We start from the raw sequence: 24,989 nt of genomic DNA on the forward strand, positions 1-24,989 counted from the left end.
AATTAATAACAGAAACTAGTGAAATCACAAAACAAACATGATAAAAACACCCATTTTTGTAGTTTTAATAAGAGATTTAAAACACAGCATTGATGTTGTATCAGTTTTACAATAATAAGTGATACATTGATCATAATAAATGAATTTGTTTCAGGATTGCAATTTAGTCACAGAAATAAAGTGGTACACACAAACTTATTCATTCACACCTGTTTCTGTTTAATTATAGTCACAGACAGTATGTTTTAGGTCTACATCACATTTACAAAGAATGATAATTTCTTTCCTTTTTTCATCAAAAATACGACTCGTTATGTGATTTCTTAGTTTTACTGCTGATTATTTGATCAGAAATCTCTCATTTTATTTGAACAAGTTAATTGCCATGAAACAGATAAAACAGACGTCTATGAGATCTGGCCGACAGAAACACATCTGAATCACACTGGTGAGCCACCACTGGTGTAAAGTATAAAATGCTGATTATTGTGATAGAGTCAAAAATAAAGCTCACAAATGTCATTTAGGTGATTTTTGAACATTCAGAACAACATGTTCGGCGGCGATCCATCCTTTCCGCCAACCATGACAGTAAATTTTTCTTCCTGCAATGATTATAACCAGAAAAAACACCAGCACAGCCAAACCAACACCACCGAACATCAGCACACGCTCCATCAGCGTCAGCCAGTCTACAGACAGACAGAAAAACATCCAGAAACCAACATTCATTAAACAACAGAATCAAGACAGATTCTGATCGGTTGTGCTGAGTTTGAACTGTGATAAAATCACGCTGAAATCACATCTGTGAAGCACTTTCTGTAATAATGTGACAAGCTGTTACGTTGCTCAGTAACATAAATAGTTACACTCTTAAAAAAAAGTTTTTAATTGGATTTGATGGTTCTATGAAGAATCCACAGCATCTTTTTATTGTACAAAAGGTTCTTTTGAATATTAAAATTTGCATAACCTATAACAAATACACTGAGAGTTCCTGAAATAAACTAAGAGACAAACAAGAATGATTTCTGCTCTCACCTGTGATCTCAACATCAGAATGAGCTTCGTCCTCTCTGTCTGTCAGCTTGTCTGAAAATATATGAAATATATGATCACTTTAGATATATGATGACTCCTCAACAACACGCATGATTTCAGGAATCATTCATATCTGGAGCACAAACACTGCATTAAAAAAAAACATCATCCACAAAATCTTTCCATGCACAAAAGTTTTTTTTTTTAATGGAAAACGGTTCTATGGACGATTAAAATGTTCTTCACACTATAGAAAACTATGTTTTTTAAAGAACTGATCACTAGAAGGTTCTTTGGGGAAACAAAAATGGTTCTTATATGGCATTGCAGTGAAAAAAACAGCCTTTTTGAGTGAAGTAGCTTACTAGTGATGATGAAAATTTGAGAGAAATTGAGAAGTCGGCAGTACTAACCCTCAAGCTGTAGTCTGATGGGTTTCTCAAAGTGCATTTCTGAAGTCGCTGATCTTGTTCCACAGAAATAAAGACCTGAATCTGACTCCATTAGTCCAGTAATAATAAGCGAGACTGTGTTGCTCCATATATCTGCTTTAACTGTTGCACGAGTGTTTACACGCAATGAATTTAGCTTTTTTATCCTGCCCATAGCAAATATCAGCAGTGTTAGTCGTCCAGATTCAGGATTCTGGTGATACCAGGCTATTTCGTATGTGTGGGTCATGCTGCAGTTCAGAATGATGGTTTCATTCAGCCGGAATCTTAACAGAGTCATATTATGTTCTGAAGCATCTGGAAAACATCATACACTGATCCTTTGAAATGATTAAAACATTAATTATATCTAAGTATATAAAGCTCAATAATGTGAAATTGTAAATGAGAATATATTTACCGCTGGAGCTGATCTGAACAATCAAGTATGAAAAAACACACAAAGAGCATGATCTTCTCCATTGTCTTTCGTCTGTAAAAGCATTGATCAAACTGCAGATTTCCTTTCAGTGCAGACACTAAACCACAACGTGTTTCCACTTCCTTTCTTTAGGAAAGCTTATGAAGCTTCAACATAATTTGAAGTGCTTTACTTATTTAAAGCTATGGTTTATTAAGCTTTGCTGTTTGGTGTGCAATGTCATAAATTACACATAATATAAAAATAAGGGGTGGGCGATTTATGGCAAAAATTATCATATCACCAGAACTCCAAACATAACTCTCTTCTTACAAAATTCAAAAACTTGTTTATAGACTTTTGTCACATTTTGCAAAAAAAAAATTCTGCCGGCGAGACTTAATTTGCGTTTGCACTGATGCACCACTTTGTCCAGCTCATAATCTTGGCCATTTCGGGTGCACGAGAGAGAAACATTAAATAGCAAATGACAAAAACCAGTCCAATAATTGAGCGCAGCTCAAACAAACCACTGCTGCCAAGTCTCGCGAGAAAAATAAGCATCCGGCAGCTGCAAAAACAACTCCAATACATTTTGATTATTTATTATCTTCAATATCATTTATTATCAACTATTTATTACCAATTAATGAGCCTGCAACATATTTAACTGAAACCACGCTTTTATTTGAAAAGTGAAAACATAAATTAACTGCTTAGTGAACTGGTTTATTTGGGAACCAGTGCTGATCTGCTGACACATTAATGCAGATCCACTGAGAAATAAATCATCACTAATGACTTTTTGCTTTATTGACACACTATTTTTCAGTATTGTTAAAAGTGCTGTGTAAATAAATTAACTTGACTTGATATTATTAATTTCAGGCTTTTGAGACAGAAATTCAAGGATATATCAATGACTTTCAAGCATTTCACACAACTATTTCCAGCACTTTAAAGCAGGGGCGCAGATAGGATTTTTTAACTGGGGGGGACCAAGCTGTCCAGCAGTAAATTTTTTTCAGTCCAGAAAAATCACCAGCTCAGTCATAGATGATAGTACAGGTGCATCTCAAAAAATTAGGATATCATAGAAAAGGTCTTTATTTTTTTGTAATCTAATTCAAAAAAGCTTTTTTGCTTTAATTTTGATGGTAACGACTTACAGCTTAGGAAAATTAAAATTTCAGTATCTCAAAAAATTTGAATATTCCATTTGAGCTTGATTAGTTTGATTAATTTTGAGTATAAATACTGTGTATCTCCTGGGCTAGTTTAGAACATGCAACCACAATTATGGGAAACACAACTGACTTGACATTTGTCCAGAAGACGATCACCGACACCCTCAATGAGTTGGGTAGTTCACAGAAGGTCATTACTGAAAGGGCTGGCTGTTCACAGAGTGCTGTATCGAAATATATTCATAGAAAGTCGACTGGAAGGAAAAAGTGTGGTAGGAAAAGGTCCATAAGCAGCAGGGATGACCACAGCCTTGGGAAGACTGTCAGGAAAAGCCGATTCAAGGAAAGCGCTTGGAAGAGCTTCACAAGGAGTGGACTGAAGCCAGAGTCAGCGCATCAAGAGTCACCACGCTCAGACGTCTTCAGGAAATGGGCTACAGCTGTCACATTCCTGGAACCAAGCCACTCCTGAACCAGAAAAACACATCAGAAGCATCTCACCTGGGGTAAGGAGAAAAAGAACTGGACTGTTGCTTAGTGATCCACAGTCCTCTTTTCAGAAATTTAGCATTTCATTTGGAAATCAAGGTCTGGAGTCTGGAGGGAAGACTGGAGAGGCACAGAATCCAAAGTCCAATGTGAAGTTTTCTGAAGTCATTGATGATTTGGGGTGCTGTGACGTCTGCTGGTGTTGGTCCATTGTGTTTTATCAAGTCCAAAGTCAATGCAGCCATCTACCAGGAGATTTTACCAGGGATGATTTTGTGAGCACTGTTTAGGCAAGCTTTAAGGAGATGCTGATTTCATTTTTGGCAGCAGAACTTAGCACCTGCCCACAGTGCCAAAACCACTTCCAAGTGGTTTGATGACCATGATATTACTGAGCTTGATTGGACAGCCAACTCACCTGACCTGAAGCTCACAGAGAATCTATGGGGTATTGTGAAGAGGAAGATAAGTGACATCTGACAAACAATACAGGGGAGCTGAAGGCCGCTATCTAAGCAAGCTGGGCTTCAATAACACCTCAGCAGAGCCACAGGCTGATCACCTTCATGCCACACCGCACTGAAGCAGTAATTCCTGCAAAAGGAGCCCCAACCAAGTATTGAGTGCATAATTAAACCTGCTTTTGAGATCTTGAACATTTCTGTTTTGTAAATCTTTTATTGATTGATCTTTGAGAAGATATTCTAATTTTTTGAGGTTCTGAATTTTTCTAAGCTGCAAGTTGTAACCATCAGAATTCAAACAAAAAAACTCAATATATTAACTCTGTATATTTCAGTTTGTGTGCAATAAATCCAGAATATAAGAAAGTTTGCTTTTTTGAATTAAATTACAAAAATAAAGAACTTTTCCATGATATTCAATTTTTTGAGATGCACCTGTATATGATCACAGGCACAACTGAGGCAGCTACCAGCTCCAGGAGTCATATACACACACAAGAGGTCACAAACCAAAAATGGGTACTTGTATCTGTAATCATGCACCTAACCATAGCTTAACCATGGTATTTGTACAACTGTGGTTATAATGGTAATCAATACGCCAAAAAAAAAAAAAAAAAAAAGTTAATTTTCATTTTGTTGTGAGCATTTGTGTTTTTTTTTTGTATTTCGTTGTGTTGCGAGTATTTGCAGCACGTGTGCTGTCAAACTGATGAAGATGTTTTCTTAATTTTCTGGTGCTTTTTCTATTGGAATGTGTTTTGTGAAGTTGCAGCGGGTTGAGCTCTCTCGGCCACCGTACCTCGCCCCTATTTTGAAATCTTCGCTCCACACGTACATACGCAACCATGGCAACGACGCTCGCTGAAACAAGTGAAGATGACACACAAGCATATTCAAACAAAAGCCAACATGGATAAGTTTTGTGAAAAACAAAGCAAAATCAACGTTACTCACCTATCAAAAAGAAACAAAGCAACCTCGGCATCTGATTCGAGCCCTTCCCACTCCTTGAGTTTCTCTCCACCGCTGGAAAGCTGCTCCGATATTTACGCGGGTCCTACTTCTTGCCTGATTGTAACCCTTCTTTTTAATGTTTTGTTTCTCTGATATTTTCCTCTTTTTTATCTGCCATCTCTCTCAATCTACAGTCAGTCTGCTAATATGCTGAATAAAAGCGTCTGCTAAATGACTAAATGTAAATGTAAAGTAATATTTCTTCTTGCTATCAGGACAAGACACGCCCCCTTACCGCTGATTGGCTACAAGTGTGTTTTGGGACTTTGTCAGACACTGCGGTCAAAAGCATGTTTCAAAAATTGCTTAGTACACGTTTAAGGAGCGGCGGGCAGATTCGCCACTACTTAGACTAATGTACATAGCGGAAACCCTGATTAATCCTCTGTTTACCAATAGAGACTTTCATTGAGACAGTGAGGGGGACGGATTGGGTCACTATGAATCTGGGGGGGTCATGTCCCCCCGTCCCTAGTGCCATCTGCGCGCCTGCTTTAAAGCTCTAAAATGATCCCCTTTAAACTGAAATATATCTTGTGGTGAACAAAAGACACCGAATCATCACTATAACCAGTAGATGGCAGCAGAGGAGCACTTATTGGCTTATTAGTCCTTCATTTCGACTTTTTTGCTTTATAATTTGAATTTATAAAATCACTATTATAAAATATCAAATCATCAAGGAGTCAAATTTTGTCAAAGTTTTGCTCTTTTTTTGTGTGTGAAGAAAAACTCACAAAGTGCCTTGAAAAACACAATTGGCCTAATCATGGTACATTTAGAATAGAGTAGAATATATACATTTTCCATATAAAAAAACAACAACACTTTTGCACATTTATTGGGATGATCCAATAAAAACTGACAAAAATGGAACAAAACGGCGAGAAGTGGCACCGCTTACTATTTTCTTAGGGTCGGTTATTCTGTCACGCTTGCGTCAAAAGCACAAACACAAAGGTGACACAACGTAGACTTTTAATAAGATCTCTCAGGCGATGAAGGTAAATTCAAGACGGCAGAGAACGTAACAGGTTTTCTGACAGAAAATGCAAAAACAAATGTGATTTCTTGGTTTTACTGCCTTTTATTTTATCACAATTTTCAACAAGCAATTAAAGGGGTCATACACTGAGAAACTAAAATTCCCTTCACCTTTTGACATGTCCATCTCTTTAGCTCTTTTTTAGAGATAGATATACATAATAGAGATCACTGTTGCTGCACGATTCTAAAAACAAAACATTAGACAACCAACCAAAATAATATGTTGGCTAATTTACTTGAGGTTCTGACTAAATATTGTATTTAACCCTTGTGCGGTCTTCGGTCATTTCTGACTGGAGAATTTAGAATTTTTAAAAATCATAGCTTCACCAGAATGGTATGAAACTTGGTGACTTTTATGGCACTTGGTATGTGAACACAAAAAAAAAAAAAAATTGAGGGCATGATTCGAAAAAGCTAAGTGGTCGTAAAAAAAAAAATAGTCACACTCATGGTCTTCATAGGAAATCAATGGGAAATACAGAACATTTTTATGTGTACAATCTACAAATCCCCCACAATGCAGAAACAAATTGCACAGAAATGAAGGGGTGAAACTCTAAAACATCTAGAGTGCAGAATCAACACACCAACTTACACACGCGCGGACACACACACACACACACACAATTATACACACTCAAATGAATTGGTATGGTTATAACCATATAACCAAAATGAGTCAGAAGACTGAAATAAGAGGTTTTAAAATCAGATCAGACCCAGAAGAATTAAGCTCTGATAAAGCATTCCTGTTTATTTTTTGTTACATTTTTATAGAATTTAAATGTTTTTTGTGTAACAAAGTGCTTTCTGTGTTCAAGTTTGAATGTAGTAATAATAATGCAAAAAAAACTACACTTCAAAATAAACATTTAAAACAACAAAAAATATAAACCTTGACAAAAAAATAGTCTTTGAGAATGCCTTAATATACATTTAAATCCACAACCTAATAAAAGTAAACAATTATGTATATAAACCAGTAGGGAATTCACAAGCCTCTCTATAGAGTCCTGTACAGGCACCTAGTGGCTACATCATGAAATTACAGCTTTTTCTTTCTTTGCTCTCACCAGGAGGTGCTATTCTGCCTTCAAAATTGGATTTGAACGTCTCTATTTTAATCTGAAATACTGCATTAATTGAAAAATAATTTTTAAAAAATTAGAAAAAATGATTTTTTTACTATTTTCAATGGGAAAAACTGTTCATAATTATCGCATAAACATTAATTAGTACCATGAAATTCTCTCAAAATACAAAAGAAAAAATTTTATTCAACAAAAAATATATTAGATTGATTTTACTGAAGAAAAAAAGTCACTTTTGACAGTGAAGACCAGGAGTGTGACTCTCAAATGAGAAGTGCACAAGGGTTAATGTTATAAATGAGTCTATCTATAAATGTCCATGTTGAGCCTATTAAACATATTAATGATTTAAATGAATTCACAATGTAAAAAAATCTGAGTTTGGTCATTTTATATCACTGTATTAGTTAATGGAGGCGTGTTATGCCTAATTGGGGAATCCTGGAGTGTGACGTATGAGGGGAACCCCAGCGTCACGCAATCCATACAAAGTTAAGGAAACTAAGCGGATACTTAAAACTTATTATTTTCTGTAGAATTTGAACCACTTAATTTGTGGAAGCGTATTTGGAAAATGAAATAAAATGGACCGAATACTGCCTGTCGAATATTATACATCGTATTTTTAAACAGACTGAATATTTCTGAAGTGAACTCTAGAAGGTGAATATGATTTATTGAATTTTTAATCATGAAAATGTGTGTGAAATGTTTTGAATCGAAATATTCACTGCTTAAATATACAACTATGTTGGATTTTGGCCCCTAAAAATGCAAGCCCTGAAAATACAAGGCATTAAAATGCAATGCATTATTTTTTCAGTTAGTGCAATTCAACATGCTTTTTTGTTTCAAAGAGATTTGTCATTATTTTACTTTGATACTTTACCATCTGTTGGTCGTTTCAAGATTTAAAATTTTACGTAAATCAGCAAATGTTTTTAATTCTCTTAATAAAGCATAAATGGACATACAAAACATGTCTAAACATGTTTGAGTGTAGCTGTAAACACACACTGTTCTTAAAGGAGTATCTTAAGTATCTTTCCATATATTCAGTGAGTTTAACTCTTACTAATGTGTTTATTCTATTAGTCTTGTCTAAATATAGTGATTTTTTTTAGCACAAGTAACACTCTCTAGTGTCCGTGGTGGTTATTACCTAATATTTTTGTGGTTTTAGTTGCGTAATCTTACTGCAGTCAGTCAGGAAATCATGATTGTTCATTGTGCGACACTGATGTGAAAACATTTGTTGTTTTTCTGAAACTGTGAGAACAGATCTGACATCATTGCACACATACAGTTGTGTTTGAAAACTTTTAGCTTTGGTTATGATCAGGTTTTCTGCCAGAAATCATCTCTTAGTTTTAGTGCAGTTTATTTGATCAGAACTCTCAACAGCACATTTAATGTTGAAAACATTTTTATTTAATCAAGCTTTATGTGCTTTAAAACAAACAGCATGTATAATTTCTCTTGAATTCAGTTTATATGTACACAATAATGCTCTTCTTGCCACAACAGAAGTCTAAGTGAGATCTGGCCAACAGATCCACATCTGAAGCACACTCGTGAGCCACCATCGGCTGTAAGAGCAATGCTGATTAATGCGATAGAGTGAAAAATAAAACACACAAATATGTTATTTAAGTGATTTGTGGTGAATCAGAGATGAGCGTTTGGCTGCGATCCATCCTTTCTGCCAGCCGTGATAGTGAATGATTCCTCCTGCAAGGACTGTAGCTACAAAAAACACCAACACAGCCAGACCAACACCACCGAACATCAGCACACGCTCCGTCAGAGTCACTTCATCTACAGACACACAGAGAATTATTTTCAAAATAATCATAGTTCAGACACTAATCCTAATTTATACTGAGTTTGAAGAGAGCACTGAGGATGGGCATCAGGGAAGCAAGCTAGTGAAACTTTGCACACGCAAAAGAGAAGGTCTGCACACATCCAAAAACTTATTTTAAATGCAAAACACATTTTCGTGACCTTGAAATACTTTCTTCTTTGCCAAACATTTTCTCCGCAAAATGCACTCAAAATATGATCTTTCACATGCAGAATTGTGGCAGAGATCTAATCCCATATATTTACTGCCAACTGACAACCTGGGCTGTAGAAATACATATATAGAAATACAAATATAGTAAACTATAAGTGTGCGGAGCCACACAGATCAAAACAAAAACAGACATTCCGACACAGAACTGACATTTCAAAGTAGATTATCTGGCTGTAGAATTGTTTTTCTTTGTTTGTTTTGAGAAACAAGTGTGTGAACTTATCATGTTTCCTAATATCTGCAAATACATTATGGTAGTCTATTTTATGCCTTAGTAAAGTCAAAAGAAATAAATATATGCATCACCTTTAAAAATTGTTAGTTGTTTCCTAGGAAACTAAAAAGAATTTTTTTTTTTTTTTATCTCTGCAAAAACCCTCTTTTGGATCGTTTATTTTTAAGATAATTCAGTCAGATCGATGAACTTGTACACTAATGCACTTGACTGAAGAATTAATACTGATTTTAGAACTAGAGATGCCTGTAAGAGACACGAGTAAGAAAGATTTCTGCTCTCACCTGTGATCTCATCATCCTCCGGCGGATCTGTGACGGACTGAACTTTGTCCTCTCTGTCTGTCGGCTTGTCTGAAAATATATTAAATATATGATCACTTACTCAAACACAAAGAGTTTCAATATTATTACAGCAGCAAACTGCTCAACAACACACATGATTTGAAGAATCGTTTATATCTGGAGCACAGACACCGACTTATGATTGCACATGATTATGAGTACTAGTGATGATTGAAATAAATTGAGAAATGGTCAAATCATTTAATTTCTCATAGAAATCATTATAAAGATTTGAGAGAAAGGGAGAGGTCAGCAGTACTAACCCTCGATCTGTAGTCTGATTGGTTTGTTGAAGTGCATTTCCACTGATTTAGTTCCACAGAAATAAAGACCTGAGTCTGACTCTGTTAGTCCAGAAATAACTAGAGAGACTGTGTTGATCTCCACATCTGCATGAACTGTCAGACGACTCCAGTTTTGATTGAACCTAACTAGCAGTTTTCTTCCTGCTACACTGCTGCTCTTGGCAGACATCAGTAATGTTAGTCGTCCAGAATCAGGATTTTGGTGATACCAGGAGATTTCATATCTGTCTGTCATGCTGCAGTTCAGAGTGATGCTTTCATTCAGCCGGACTCGTAAAATACTCACATCATGTTCTGAAACATCTGGAAAACATCAAAAAAACATTATTTGAAATTATTTTGATATATTTAAGGTTAAAAAGGCCAGTTATGTGAAATCATAAAGAAGAATAAATTTACCGCTGGAAGTGAGCTGAATAATTCTGTATGAAACAGCACAAAAGAACATGACCTTCTCCATTGTGTCTGTCGTTTGTAAAGGTGTTGATCAAACTACAGGTCTCAATGCAAAGCACAGACACTTCAACCACAAAGTGTTTCCATTTCCTTTAAGTAAAGCTAACGCAGCTTTGTTTTCTTGCAGCAGCTACACTGTTTTATGTGCAATGCTGTAATTATTCATAATATAAAAATATACATTTGTATTATTGTATGTGGTCTACGTAAGCTTTAATGTAACTTCATGTGTGCACAGGCTTGGAAACTAACATTTTGTGACATCTGCCAATGGGCAGTGTATCCTGGCCCTGGTAATATTCTAATTCACTTTGTCAATACTGACACCTAGTGGTCACTTTAAGAACTCTGTCACTTCTATTGACACATCAGCCGAAAGGGATTTTCAGAGCTCATGGTGCAGAGTATAGAGGTGCATCCATGTCTATCTTTGTTGTTTTGCTCTTGAAAAGGCACAATCTGTGTGTCGTAACATATGATTTTGAGAAGTTGTGCGCATGTTTGAGAACTATTTACATGTGACATGCTAAATGTAACTTGAGGCACATAATTTAGATGCTAGATTGTTTATTCATCTCAACATTGCTATGTTCTAGGTCACGTAAAGGTGATTTGTATGCATCTTCTATTTGAGTGCATCTTGTACAGGTCCTTCTCAAAAAATTAGCATATTGTGAAAAAGTTCATTATTTTTTCATAATGTAATGATACAAATTAAACTTTCATATATTTTAGATTCATTGCACACCAACTGAAATATTTCAGGTCTTTTATTGTTTTAATACTGATGATTTTGGCATGCAGCTCATGAAAACCCAAAATTCCTATCTCAAAAAATTGGCATATCATGAAAAGGTTCTCTAAACGAGTATATTAACCTAATCATCTGAATCAACTAATTAAATCTAAACACCTGCAAAAGATTCCTGAGGCTTTTTAAAAACTCCCAGCCTGGTTCATTACTCAAAACCGCAATCATGGGTAAGACTGCCGACCTGACTGCTGTCCAGAAGGCCATCATTGACACCCTCAAGCGAGAGGGGTAAGACACAGAAAGAAATTTCTGAACGAATAGGCTGTTCCCAGAGTGCTGTATCAAGGCACCTCAGTGGGAAGTCTGTGGGAAGGAAAAAAAGTGTGGCAAAAAACGCTGCACAACGAGAAGAGGTGACCGGACCCTGAGGAAGATTGTGGAGAAGGACCGATTCCAGACCTTGGGGGACCTGCGGAAGCAGTGGACTGAGTCTGGGAGTCGAAACATCCAGAGCCACCGTGCACAGGCGTGTGCTTTTGAACCAGAAACAGCGGCAGAAGCGCCTGGCCTGGGCTACAGAGAAGCAGCACTGGACTGTTGCTCAGTGGTCCAAAGTACTTTTTTCGGATGAAAGCAAATTTTGCATGTCATTCGGAAATCAAGGTGCCAGAGTCTGGAGGAAGACTGGGGAGAAGGAAATGCCAAAATGCCCTGAAGTCCAGTGTCAAGTACCCACAGTCAGTGATGGTCTGGGGTGCCATGTCAGCTGCTGGTGTTGGTCCACTGTGTTTTATCAAGGGCAGGGTCAATGCAGCTAGCTATCAGGAGATTTTGGAGCACTTCATGCTTCCATCTGCTGAAAAGCTTTATGGAGATGAAGATTTCGTTTTTCAGCACGACCTGGCACCTGCTCACAGAGCCAAAACCACTGGTAAATGGTTTACTGACCATGGTATTACTGTGCTCAATTGGCCTGCCAACTCTCCTGACCTGAACCCCATAGAGAATCTGTGGGATATTGTGAAGAGAAAGTTGAGAGACGCAAGACCAACACTCTGGATGAGCTTAAGGCCGCTATCGAAGCATCCTGGGCCTCCATAACACCTCAGCAGTGCCACAGGCTGATTGCCTCCATGCCACGCCGCATTTGAAGCAGTCATTTCTGCAAAAGGATTCCCGACCAAGTATTGAGTGCATAACTGAACATAATTTATTTGAAGGTTGACTTTTTTTGTATTAAAAACACTTTTCTTTTATTGGTCGGATGAAATATGCTATTTTTTTGAGATAGGAATTTTGGGTTTTCATGAGCTATATGCCAAAATCATCAGTATTAAAACAATAAAAGACCTGAAATATTTCAGTTGGTGTGCAATGAATCTAAAATATATGAAAGTTTAATTTTTTATCATCACATTATGGGAAATAATGAACTTTTATCACAATATGCTAATTTTTTGAGAAGGACCTGTATATTTACTGCCAACTGACAACCTGGGCTGTAGAAATACATATATAGAAATACAAATATAGTAAACTATAAGTGTGCGGAGTCCCACAGATCAAAACAAAAACAGACATTCCGACACAGAACTCTTTTCCGACACAGAACATTTCAAAGTAGATTATCTGGCTGTAGAATTGTTTTTCTTTGTTTTGAGAAACAAGTGTGTGAACTTATCATGTTTCCAAATATCTGCAAATACATTATGGTAGCCTATTTTATGCCTTAGTAAAGTCAATAGAAATAAATATATGCATCTAAATATATGCATCACCTTTAAAAATTGTTAATTGTTCCCTGGGAAACTAAAAAGAAAATGTTTTTTTGTTTTTTTATCTCTGCAAAAACCCTCTTTTGGATCGTTTATTTTTAAGATAATTCAGTCAGATCGATGAACCTGTGCACTAATGCACTTGACTGAAGAATTAATACTGATTTTAGAACTAGAGATGCCGTAAGAGACACGAGTAAGAATGATCTCTGCTCTCACCTGTGATCTCATCATCCTCCGGCGGATCTGTGACGGACTGAACTTTGTCCTCTCTGTCTGTCAGCTTGTCTGAAAATATATTAAATATATGATCACTTTATAAAACACAAAGAGATTCAATATTATTATAACAGCAAACTGCTCAACAACACACATGATATGAAGAATCGTTCATATCTGGAGCACAAACACTGACTTATGATTGCACAGAATCTTTCCAATCCACAAAAGGTTCTTTAAATGATTAAAATGTTCCTCATAGAAAACAATGATTCTTTCAAAAACTGCACGTGCACTTAAAGGTTCTTTATTGAAACAAAAATACCCTTTCTGGAAACTTCAATTTTTATGAGGACTAGTGATGATTGAAATAAACTGAGCAACAGTAAAATAATTTAAAAAAAAAAAAAAAAAAATCTCCTCATAGAAATCATTATAAAGATTTGAGAGAAACGGAGAGGTCAGCAGTACTAACCCTCGATCTGTAGTCTGATGGGTTTGTTGAAGTGCATTTCCACTGATTTAGTTCCACAGAAATAAAGACCGGAGTCTGACTCTGTTAGTCCAGAAATAACTAGAGAGACTGTGTTGATCTCCACATCTGCATGAACTGTCAGACGACTCCAGTTTTGATTGAACCTAACTAGCAGTTTTCTTCCTGCTACACTGCTGCTCTTGGCAGACATCAGTAATGTTAGTCGTCCAGAATCAGGATTTTGGTGATACCAGGAGATTTCATATCTGTCTGTCATGCTGCAGTTCAGAGTGATGCTTTCATTCAGCCGGACTCGTAAAATACTCCCATCATGTTCTGAAACATCTGGAAAACATCAAAAAACGATTCTTTGACATGATTTTGATATATTTAAGGTTAAAAAGGCCAGTTATGTGAAATCATAAAGAAGAATAAATTTACAGCTGGAAGTGATCTGAAAAGAACATGACCTTCTCCATTGTGTCTGTCGTTTGTAAAGGTGTTGATCAAACTACAGGTCCTCTATGTAAAGCACAGACACTTCAACCACAAAGTGTTTCCATTTCCTTTAAGTAAAGCTAACGCAGCTTTGTTTTCTTGCAGCAGCTACACTGTTTTATGTGCAATGCTGTAATTATTCATAATATAAAAATATACATTTTTGTTTCTATTATTGTATGTGGTCTACGTAAGCTTTAATGTAACTTCATGTGTGCACAGGCTCGGAAACTAACATTTTGTGACATCTGCCAATGGGCAGTGTACAGTCGTGGCCAAAAGTTTTGAGAATTACATAAATATTAGTTTTCAAAAAGTTTGCTGCTAAACTGCTTTTAGATCGTTGTTTCTGAGATGTACTGAAATATAATTACAAGCACTTCATACGTTTCAAAGGCTTTTATCGACAATTACATGACATTTATGCAAAGAGTCAGTATTTGAAGTGTCGGCCCTTCTTTTTCAGGACCTCTGCAATTCGACTGGGCATGCTCTCAATCAACTTCTGGACCAAATCCTGACTGATAGCAACCCATTCTTTCATAATAACTTCTTGGAGTTTGTGTCAGAATTAGTGGGTTTTTGTTTGTCCACCCGCCTCTTGAGGATTGACCACAAGTTCTCAATGGGATTAAGATCTGGGGAGTTTCCAGGCCATGGACCCAAAATTTTCAACATTCTGGTCCCCGAGCCACTTAGTTATCACTTTTGCCTTATGGCACGGTGCTCCATCGTGCTGGAATATGCATTGTTCTTCACCAAACTGTTGTTGGAAGAAGTTGCTGTTGGAGGGTGTTTTGGTGCCATTATTTATTCATGGCTGTGTTTTTGGGCAGAATTGTGAGTGAGCCCACTCCCTTGGATGAGAAGCAACCCCACACATGAATGATGTCAGGATGCTTTACTGTTGGCATGACACAGGACTGATGGTAGCGCTCACCTTTTCTTCTCCGGACAAGACTTTTTCCAGATGCCCCAAACAATCGGAAAGGGGCTTCATCGGAGAATATGACTTTGCCCCATTTCCTCAGCAGTCCATTCACTATACTTTCTGCAGAAGATCAATCTGTCCCTGATGGTTTTTTTGGAGAGAAGTGGCTTCTTTGCTGCCCTTCTTGACACCAGGCCATCTTCCAAAAGTCTTCGCCTCACTGTGCGTGCAGATGCGCTCACACCTGCCTGCTGCCATTCCTGAGCAAGCTCTGCACTGGTGGCACTCCGATCCCGCAGCTGAATCCTCTTTAGGAGACGATCCTGGAGCTTGCTGGACTTTCTTGGACGCCCTGAAGACTTCTTTACAAGAATTGAACCTCTTTCCCTTGAAGTTCTTGATGAACCTATAAATTGTTGATTTAGGTGCAATCTTAGTAGCCACAATATCCTTGCCTGTGAAGCCATTTTTTATGCGAAAATCGTATTCGATTTTTTGCACAGCCCTCAGGTCACCATGGTTAACAATGGAAGAACAATGATTTCAAGCATCACCCTCCTTTTAACATGTCAAGTCTGCCATTCTAACCCAATCAGCCTGACATAATGATCTCCAGCCTTGTGCCATTTTACCATTTTAACAATAATTTAAAAAATAAATCAATGAAGAAATATCTGCACAAGTGTTGAACTGTAAATCCATTTATAATGCTAATAATTTTCCACTGTGTTGCATTATTGCTGTATATCTGCAGCTTCTGCATTGTCTTTTTGTAAAAAATAAATAGTGAACAAAAGAACTTGTGAAGACAACATTTAAATACATATTTAATTTACATAAATATTTTTTTTCCAAACATAGACCAACTGTGGAATATATATATAATAAAATACAAATTGAGTATACAGGGAGGAAGAATAATGGTCTTTTTAATACACATTTGGACAGAGGCCTCCTAAAGAATGTCGTTTTTTTGTTTTTTCTAATGTTGTGCTTATTTGAGGACTGAAAAGCTTGTTTCAGATTTTGTAATGCTGTGTGTGTAGCATAAAACAAGCACATATAAAGTGGCAGTGGCCTTAAAGTGGACCAGTGTTTGAGAGAATGAGGAGTAAGACACAGGAAGTCTGATATAAGACAAAAACAATGGTCCATTTAGTGCGTTTTTGATCATAAAGTCCTCCTGGTCTGAGAAAGCCCATAGTCCTGGAATGTAAAGCCTGAGATGATAGTTTTAGGTGTTGTAATGCTGTAGTGCATGAGGAACAGCATTTCTTTGGCCCTGGAGTAGCTGCTGTGTATATGTGTCATTATCTTGGTCCCTCGAGGAGGAAGACGATCCAGAAGCAAAAGGCCAGTGGGATCAGGAGCTCGTTACAGAGTTTCCCGTCAGCACTGTTTGTTTCTGGAAAAGAAACAGAATTTGCATGAATTCCTTCACCAGATGTAACTCTATCATTGACTGTGTTTACATGCGCACTAATAATGCCATCGTTTCAGTAGATGTGTTACAGAGTACACTGATTTGATCACGGTTTCTTGGTATCCAGACTATGGTTGTCTCCATTTCAATGTTTTTGACCAACAATATGCTGCATTACGTCCATGTCACTCAGAGCTGTCAACATGAATTTTAATCAGCCCCCAAATATGTGATGCCTTCTTAATGCCAATAAGTATTTAGATGCCTTTCTTCAGCACACATAATGTGAATAAAGTATCAAGACGCCTTCTATTTATTATGTATTTATTAATTATTATATTACAAATATCAATGCCAATTATGGTTGCTATGATTATGAGTTTAATCACATCAATTAAATTGAAGTATTGTGTTTAATTGCAATATTGCTGTGCATAATGAGTGTGCATGTAGAGTATAGTCACTGTCTGTCATCTGAAAATATAAAATACCTTGCGTTTTAAATGTAGGTAGAAAACACTTTTTAATTGATACAAAATTATGAGGCATTTAGTGGATGTTTACTTACTTTTGTCTGATATTGCCTCTGGATCACATTCTGTGGAAAATTAGAGAGAGTGAGCCAAACCGTAGTGTATTCAGTATGTACATGGATTTACTATTTAAACATAAACCATAAAGAATATTAAGAACAAAGAATCATTTTTAAAATAACAGTGCAGTTCCCTCAAACGATACATTCACTAGAGATGTAACAATTCACTCAACTCATGATGCGATACGGTTCACGATACTGATTTCACTATGCAATTTGCAATTTTTTTTTTTAACAAAATGAGATTTAAGACACAATAGAAATGAAAGTTTTTTTAACAAAATTTCTGAGACAAAATCCTGCACAGTTCTTTGTGAAATTAAAATATCTCAAATAAGAAAACTAAATAGAAAATTTTAAACAAACCCCAAATCAACCGAATAACAAAGAAATCTCTTCATTTAAACAAACTAAGGCTTTGTCTGTGCTCTTTCTATTTAAAATGAGATGCAACCACTGTATTTTAATCATAATACAAACAAAAGGCTGCATGCATGAGCAGTTTTTAATCTAAACTGGATTGCATAATTTCAAAACTTCATGTTTTTCAGAAGAAAACATTAGAACACAATAAACTCACCTTGTTCAAACATTGACAAAATATTCAGTTTTGGGTGAACTAGTGGCTGTAATCTGTTTTTATTGAGCAGTATTTTAGGCACTGGGTCTTTGTCATTAGCGTACATTTGCAGTCTGTAATGCATGCTCCTCTGGAAACAGCCTGGCACTGAACAGCGCCCTCCATCATACAAACTGGACACCTTATGTATTAGTTCAAGATCATCTGAAAGATGTTGCACAAGAACTCGGACGCTGTCATGTTTCTCGAGCTCAGGTGATCCGTCACAAGGAAGAAAGCACCGGCAGTTTCTGTCCATCTCCTGTAGAGGAGCAGAACCTGAGGATATAAACAATAGCATTTTTTTTTATTTTATTTTTTAACTGATCTGTTTTAAATAGAATAAAAAACACTGACATTAAAAAGCCTGCAGACATAAAATACTCACTTGCACAGATGATGGAAGTAAGTTAAGTGGTTTGTTTGTGAGTGGTTTTGAATGGGGTTGATTATGTGGTAGATCTGTACTACATGATCGGCAGTAAAATCAGTGGTTTGGCCCTGAGGAGAACAGAAAAGGGCCGATTATGTGGTAGATCTGTATTTGTTGTTGCTATGAGCTCCTGAGTGTATCCTAAATAAATGAAAAGGAAGAATGCCTTAAATTTCTGTAATTTAATATAGCAGCTTAAACTTGCAGAAAACCCCTTTTTTCTGTATTTATTTATATACTTATTTTCTGTTTCTTTTTTCTCTCTATTCTTTATTTCTTTGTCTTGTTTTATAATGCGTGTGTGTTGTATGGCGAACAAATTTTCAATTCTGTATCAGAATACCAGAATCTGAACGGTTTAATAAAGCGCTTGCTTTAAAAGAAAACTACACCACCCAGAATGCATTGCGCACTGACGTCATTCATATCACGAGATGCCTAAAAGTTTTCTTAGTTAGAAGAAGAAAGTTTTCTTAGTTAGCTAATTTGTGTTTTGACATGTCAAAACAGAAATAAACGTACTGCCAAAATAAGAAACTCACAACCTGTTTCTGAGCTTTATTTAAAACATGCTTACCGGTTAATTACCGGTGAAGTCATGGTTGCGGCGCGCTTAAATGTGGAAGGTTTCCAACTCTAGCTAAACACTTTACACCGGGTTTTGGTTCAGCAAAACGCAAACCGAAGCTAGAATGCCAGAAAGTTCAATCCCGGTATAAATAACTGTACGATTGTATCAATCCTCAACACGTGCGTGTGTAAAGAGCATGGTAGCTACAGAGTCGCGAGGACGTTCTCTTCCTCTTCTTATTGTAATAAATGGCTCTTCACTCTCAGGAGCATTAAATCCACACACCGTGTGTTGTTACCTATATACTGTTGCCTATATCTTACAACTTGTAGTGTAGACGACGAAATGAAACGCGAGTTTAGTAGATTTACTACCGGAAAATGAATGAACTGGGTTTGCGCACGTGACTCGTGACGAGATCAGCCATAGATCTGCATAGATTCCCCATAGACCTTCTTTTTTATGACAAAACACTTAACAAGCACATAACCACAGCAACCTCAAAAACAATAGAGGACAAAATACAAAAACATAATACAATATACAAGATAGAAAGTAAAATAATAATAATTCTAAAAAAGAAACTATATATATCATAAACCAGAAGGGGGAAATTATACAAGGTTAAACACTGAAAGCAATTTTTGACTTTTGAATGATTTTTTGTTTTTATGCCCATCAAAGATAAAACGTAAGAAATAAAATCAACCAGATAAATTGACAGGGTTCTTACCCAAAAAATGTACACTTACAGTAAACATTACCTAACCCTTAGAGTTATAATAAAAGAAAATAATATCAAAAGTGTTAATACATATTCTAACATTTGTTTTATCTGAGAGATAGGTACAGAACTCTTTCCAAAAAAAAAAAAAAATTTAACATAAACACATTCACATAAAAATATGTACAATGGTCTCTTCTATATCACAGAAAGTATTTTTTCTCCAATATTTAGCATATACTTATTAAGTACACTATTACATCTATGTAATATTTTAAATGTGACTTCTTTTATTTTGTTTGTTAATAAATATTTTTGTGGAAGAGACCAAATGACATTTCAATTAACATTGTACCCATCCATTTAAAAGAAGACTGATATGATTTCACATAAAGCAAAAAGCAAAATCCCTTCTACTGAGATATAATTGTTAGGTCTATATATAGAAACAGGATTAAAGGTTTGCTCTGCTTTCAGTAGAGTTATTTATTTATGAGTGGCATTAAACAGCTTGAAAGATCAAAGCAATTTTTAATATAACTCCAACTGGATTCGTCTTAAAGAAGAACGTCATAAACACCTAGGATGCCTCGGGGGTGTAGGTTACTGTAAATACTGTAGGTTTTACATAATTCTAAGTGTTGTTTTCTTACTGTTGTGGTTTATCGAGCTTCACAGTTTCATGGCATAATTATACATAGCATGTAATGTTTTGTATGTATTATTGAATATGGTCTAGAACAGCTTGAAAAAGTGCATAACAAAGCCCTTCATGTGTGCAAAAGAATCTGAAACTACATTTGCCACATTCACTATTCATTTACTAACTGCTTGTTTTCTTTTCTTTAAAAAATTGAACACTAGCTTGCTCTATTCTTTTTCCATTTTTTTATTATATAATCTAAAAGCCCTTGCTATCTGTACTGTGTTAAGCTAATGTTTTGTTGATTTTGATTGCTTCTATTGTTCTCATTTGTAAGTCACTCTGTATAATAGATTTTGATATATGTAAATGTAAATGGATAAAAGCGTCTGCTAAATCTAATTGCAGTTATGATTAGTAATATTTTGCAAAAGTGTTGCATTGTTGCTATATAATTAACAGCTTCTTCTGCCTTTTCTTTTTGCAGAGAAAAAACATGGTGGACTTAAATATTTAATATATAAATATTTGACAAACAGTGTTTTTCACATTAATGCATTTTCACATCAAAGGAATTCAATTTTAAACACATTCAACATGGAATGATTTTAAAACAATTCATAAAAAAGCCATAAAAACAGGAAATGTAAATATATAAAATATGCATATAAAGTAGCAGTGTGCTTTCTATAGGGACAATTGTGTAGAAGAATGCAGAGAAAGGCATAAAAGCAATACATTTGATATGCAATCATAACAGAGGTGTCCCTTGCATTCATTAGGCATGTGATCATCAGCTAGAGACCACGCCCCCAAGCCACGCCCCCAGCACTCATTATTTAAAATATATATTTTAGCAAATTAAAAGATATATCTTTTATTGTAAAAATAAATACTGTAATGTAAAAAAAATAAAAAAAGCAGCATTTAATAATCATGACAATATAATAATATATTATAATAAAGTACAATAATATATTTTTAGTAAAGTATATAGAATTGTTATTATTATTAAAGTACCTGCCAAAAGTTTGGAAACATTACAATTATTAATGATTTTGAAATAACTTTTGAAATATTCTGCTTATCAAGGCTGAATTTATTTTATCAAAATAAAGTAAAAAAAATAAATAAATAAAATAAAAAATTGTGAAATATTACAAATAAAGTAAGGTAAAAGTTTTTTTATTTTTTATATTTTATTGTTTTTAATGTTATTCATGTGATGAAAATTTTATTTTTCTTTATTATTGTTTTCAGTGTCACATGATCTTTAAGAAAACATTACAATTTATTTGACTCTCAAGAAACATTTCTGATTATTATCAATGTTGAAAACAGTTTTGCTGCTTCATATTTTGTGGAAATGATGATGCACTATTTCAGGATTTTTTGATAAATATAAAGTTTAATGAACAGCATTTATTTGCATTTATCAAATATATTCATTAAATTCGTTAATGCATGTATTAAATAAAAATCATTTTAAATGTCTTCTCTCACTTTTTGTCACTTTCATGCATGATTAATAAAATTATTAATTTCTCTCTTTTTTAAATCTTATACAAATGTTTGAGTGGTATCATTGCTTCCACAAAAATATTAAGCAGCAAAACTGTTTTCAACATTGATAATAATCAGAAATGTTTCTTGAGCAGAAAATCAGCATATTAGAATGATTTCTGAAGATCATGTGACACTGAAACTTCTTTGTAAACAAAAACAGATTTACAAATGTTTCTGAGGAATGTTGCGCTCCCAAATGCAAATTAAAGCGGCTCAAACCACCGCAGCACTAACAGTGAATCAACTAAAAACAGTAACGTTACTGTAACAGCAGACATGTAGCGCGTCACACTACAGCATATTATACAATTACAACACAACCGTTGTGAATTTTATGACAGCACTACCAAACTCAGATTCTCACCGCAACACATAAAAAGTCAGCGGGTCGTCCCTCAGAGGCGGAAAATACACAAAACCGTATTTATACGGAAAAACCACATCCCTGATTCATGGCTGGTTACAATAGGAAAGATCAGCATATCTTTGGCTCTGGAGTAGCTGCCGTGTCTGTACAGTATGCGTCGTCATCCTGGTCCCTCAAGGTAGAGGAAGATGTAAAAACAGAAAGGCCAGCAGAATCAGGAGTTTGTTTCCCAAATTCCCAACAGCACCATCTGGATCTGGAAAAGAACTGGCATGAAATTCTGCACCAAATTCCTGCTCCTCCAACACCATTCTTGATTACATTTACATGCACACCAACAATGCCATCGTCTCCAATAATCCAGCTAAGGACTTAATCTCAGTAAGTAAACCACACACTTTGATTTGTTTTTCAGTTCTTTGGTATCCTATTGGTATTTTTCCAGAGACACGGCTAAAAATGTCTCCATTTTGATGTTTTTGACCTTTAATACACTGCATTATATTTACGTTGTGCAGCATCGTCAATAGGGAAGGTTTCTTCAGCAATTAAATCCTCCAGATATACCACATTTCACTATGCTTTTACCACAGTAAAGCATAATAACAATATTGCTTAAATCTCGTGATATAAACATTATAAGGGGTGCATGTAAACATACTTCTCACTTAAAAAATAAAAATAACTTCAGCTTTAAATGTAGGTAGAAGACTTTTTTTTTTTTTTTTTTGAATACAAAACGATGTGGTGTTTAGCAGTTGTTTATTTCTCCCACCTGATATACTCTCTGGACCGCAGTCTGTGGAGAATTAGAGAGAGGGAACCAATCAATAACTCATGTTGTGGTGTTTTTTGTTTTTTTTTTTTTAGTTTTCTTGTTTTGTATGCTTTTTGGATCACATTTTGTAAAATATTAGAGAGAGAGTTCATTTAAATGATTAACTAGTTCTTTAAGCATGGGTTAGATGTTAGTGTCCTTACCAGGCTGTAATAATTTTTGTTTGAGCTTGTTTTTTATGTTTGTGTTATTTGTTGGTTTTCTTACCAGGCTGTAAATTGGTTTTTTAGACGATTTATCATCACCAATGGCATATATTTTCAGTGTGACGAGTTTTTTAGACTGTATACTTTCTCAGGATCTTCTATTAAAGGATGAATTATAGAAACAATAACGCTCTTGTGTTTCTTCATCACTGCTGCTTCACCGCAAGACAGTGAACACTGGACACATGTCTGCGGTACAGAAGCACATCCTGAGGATATAAACAATGGATTACTGACATGTTTTCATTAAAAAACACTGACATTAAAAACCCTGCGGATATAAAATACTCACCTGCACAGACAATGATGCACGGCAGTAAAATCATCCGTTTGGCCCTGAGGAGAAGAGAAAAGAGCTGATTTGTGTGCTAGAGCTGCACTACATGATCACTTTAAACAGTGCTGCTGAAGCGGAGGGAAATACTCTAAACAAAAGCCCACACACTTTTTTTTGTATGCATACATTCCAGAAAACTAATATGTTTTGCAAATCTTATGTAATTTATCATCTGGGGGAGCATGGGAAATCAATTAGTACACTATCTGTATATTCATTATATTAGATATATGTATTTTCTCCATATTTCTACTTCTGTATAGAGTGCATTATTTTAAATCTTCTGTTTTTCTTATATTAGTGTTATAATTACAATGCATGTGTGCACTATCATGTATGTTCTTCTGCTCGAAGTAAACACACTTGGTAATAATCTCTCTTTCTGACTTATGAATTAATGAAAAAGGAAGAAGGCCTTACATTTCTGTAATTTAACACAGTAATTAAAACTCGAGAAAAAAAAATAAAAAAAAATAGTTGCCATTTTTCCCCGTGTTTATATAGCTTCTAAATTATGTTATTTTATTTTCAATGCTTTTTAACTCTTTAAACAACATTACACAGGATGCATTGCGCAATCGCCTCGGGAGATGCCTTACAAAACTGTTAGTTATGTTAGCTGATTAGGGTTTTGAGAGGTCTAAAAATATAAATAAACGCTTTGTCAAAACGTGGACGCAATCATACACCCTGGCTTTGAGTTATAATTAAAACACACTTACGGGTTAAACCGTGCTGCCATGTGTCCTTGCCGGTGCAATGCGGAAGTTCTCCGATTCTAGTTCAATTGACACTGGGTTTTGATTCAGAAAAACTGCTGGAACTTGCGGTGATTTTGTGTGAAAGAAACCCAAGCCAGAATTAAAAAAATAATAATAAAAATAACTTCCCAGTATTAAGATCTAGCAACTTTACCGGGCTCAATCCCTCAACACGACTGTCTGTAAAAAGGCACGAGGTGATGTCATGTGATAATCACGTGCGCCGAGCAGCATTACTGTCACAAATCGTATTTTGAAACGTATATCCTGTTGTACATAAGTTACCCTACAACAGCAGATGAGTTAGGCTCGACGACGTCACATGTCGCTGCTGCAGGGGTCACGTGCTGACGCGAACCGCTGCAGGGGTCACATGACTGACGCGAAGCGACGGCACTGCGGTAGAAATGTCACTTCTTCATTCCGCGTTTGTGTTCATAGTTTAAAACATGACAAGATTTGATTGGAATTCTGTGTGTTGGAGATACATTTCGACGCAAGGTAAGAATGTAGCACTGAGAGACAAAACAATGAAACAAACTTCCTTCCGGTGCAACAACAACTGCAAATAGCTACATCATAGAATATCACATGATTCATAACAGAAGAATACTTTCACGCTTCGTTGATTAATCTAGTC

At 35.7% G+C, this 24,989-nt stretch overlaps 1 protein-coding gene and 2 long non-coding RNA genes across 7 annotated transcripts; all 3 read right to left on the minus strand.

Moving 5' to 3' along the window:
* Positions 1–320: 320 nt before the first annotated feature.
* On the minus strand, positions 321–14,179 carry LOC109077414. 5 transcript variants are annotated; one of them, XM_042745598.1, is made up of 4 exons: positions 10,558–10,641; positions 10,117–10,461; positions 1,045–1,095; positions 321–692 (listed from the first exon to the last, which is right to left on the minus strand). In XM_042745598.1, the coding sequence occupies exons 1-4, from the start codon at positions 10,616–10,618 to the stop codon at positions 520–522; spliced, it is 630 nt and encodes a 209-aa protein (XP_042601532.1). In that variant the 5' UTR covers positions 10,619–10,641; the 3' UTR covers positions 321–519. The 5 variants fall into 5 exon arrangements, with proteins under 5 accessions (XP_042601532.1, XP_042601533.1, XP_042601530.1 ...); XM_042745599.1 differs by lacking the exons at positions 10,117–10,461; positions 10,558–10,641 and adding exons at positions 1,458–1,793; positions 1,897–2,070; XM_042745596.1 differs by lacking the exons at positions 321–692; positions 1,045–1,095 and adding exons at positions 8,603–9,012; positions 9,794–9,862.
* A 7,710-nt stretch (positions 14,180–21,889) lies between these two features.
* On the minus strand, positions 21,890–23,271 carry LOC122140721. Its single transcript, XR_006157311.1, has 3 exons — positions 23,253–23,271; positions 22,983–23,006; positions 21,890–22,463 (listed from the first exon to the last, which is right to left on the minus strand). It is a non-coding gene; the product is annotated as an uncharacterized LOC122140721 (long non-coding RNA).
* Positions 23,272–23,332: 61 nt separating this feature from the next.
* LOC122140722 lies at positions 23,333–24,700 on the minus strand. Its single transcript, XR_006157312.1, has 3 exons — positions 24,311–24,700; positions 23,544–23,587; positions 23,333–23,460 (listed from the first exon to the last, which is right to left on the minus strand). It is a non-coding gene; the product is annotated as an uncharacterized LOC122140722 (long non-coding RNA).
* Positions 24,701–24,989: the final 289 nt, after the last annotated feature.

The sequence above is a fragment of the Cyprinus carpio genome, chromosome B19 (assembly GCF_018340385.1).
Source record: "Cyprinus carpio isolate SPL01 chromosome B19, ASM1834038v1, whole genome shotgun sequence".
NCBI classification, from domain to species: Eukaryota; Metazoa; Chordata; class Actinopteri; order Cypriniformes; family Cyprinidae; genus Cyprinus; species Cyprinus carpio.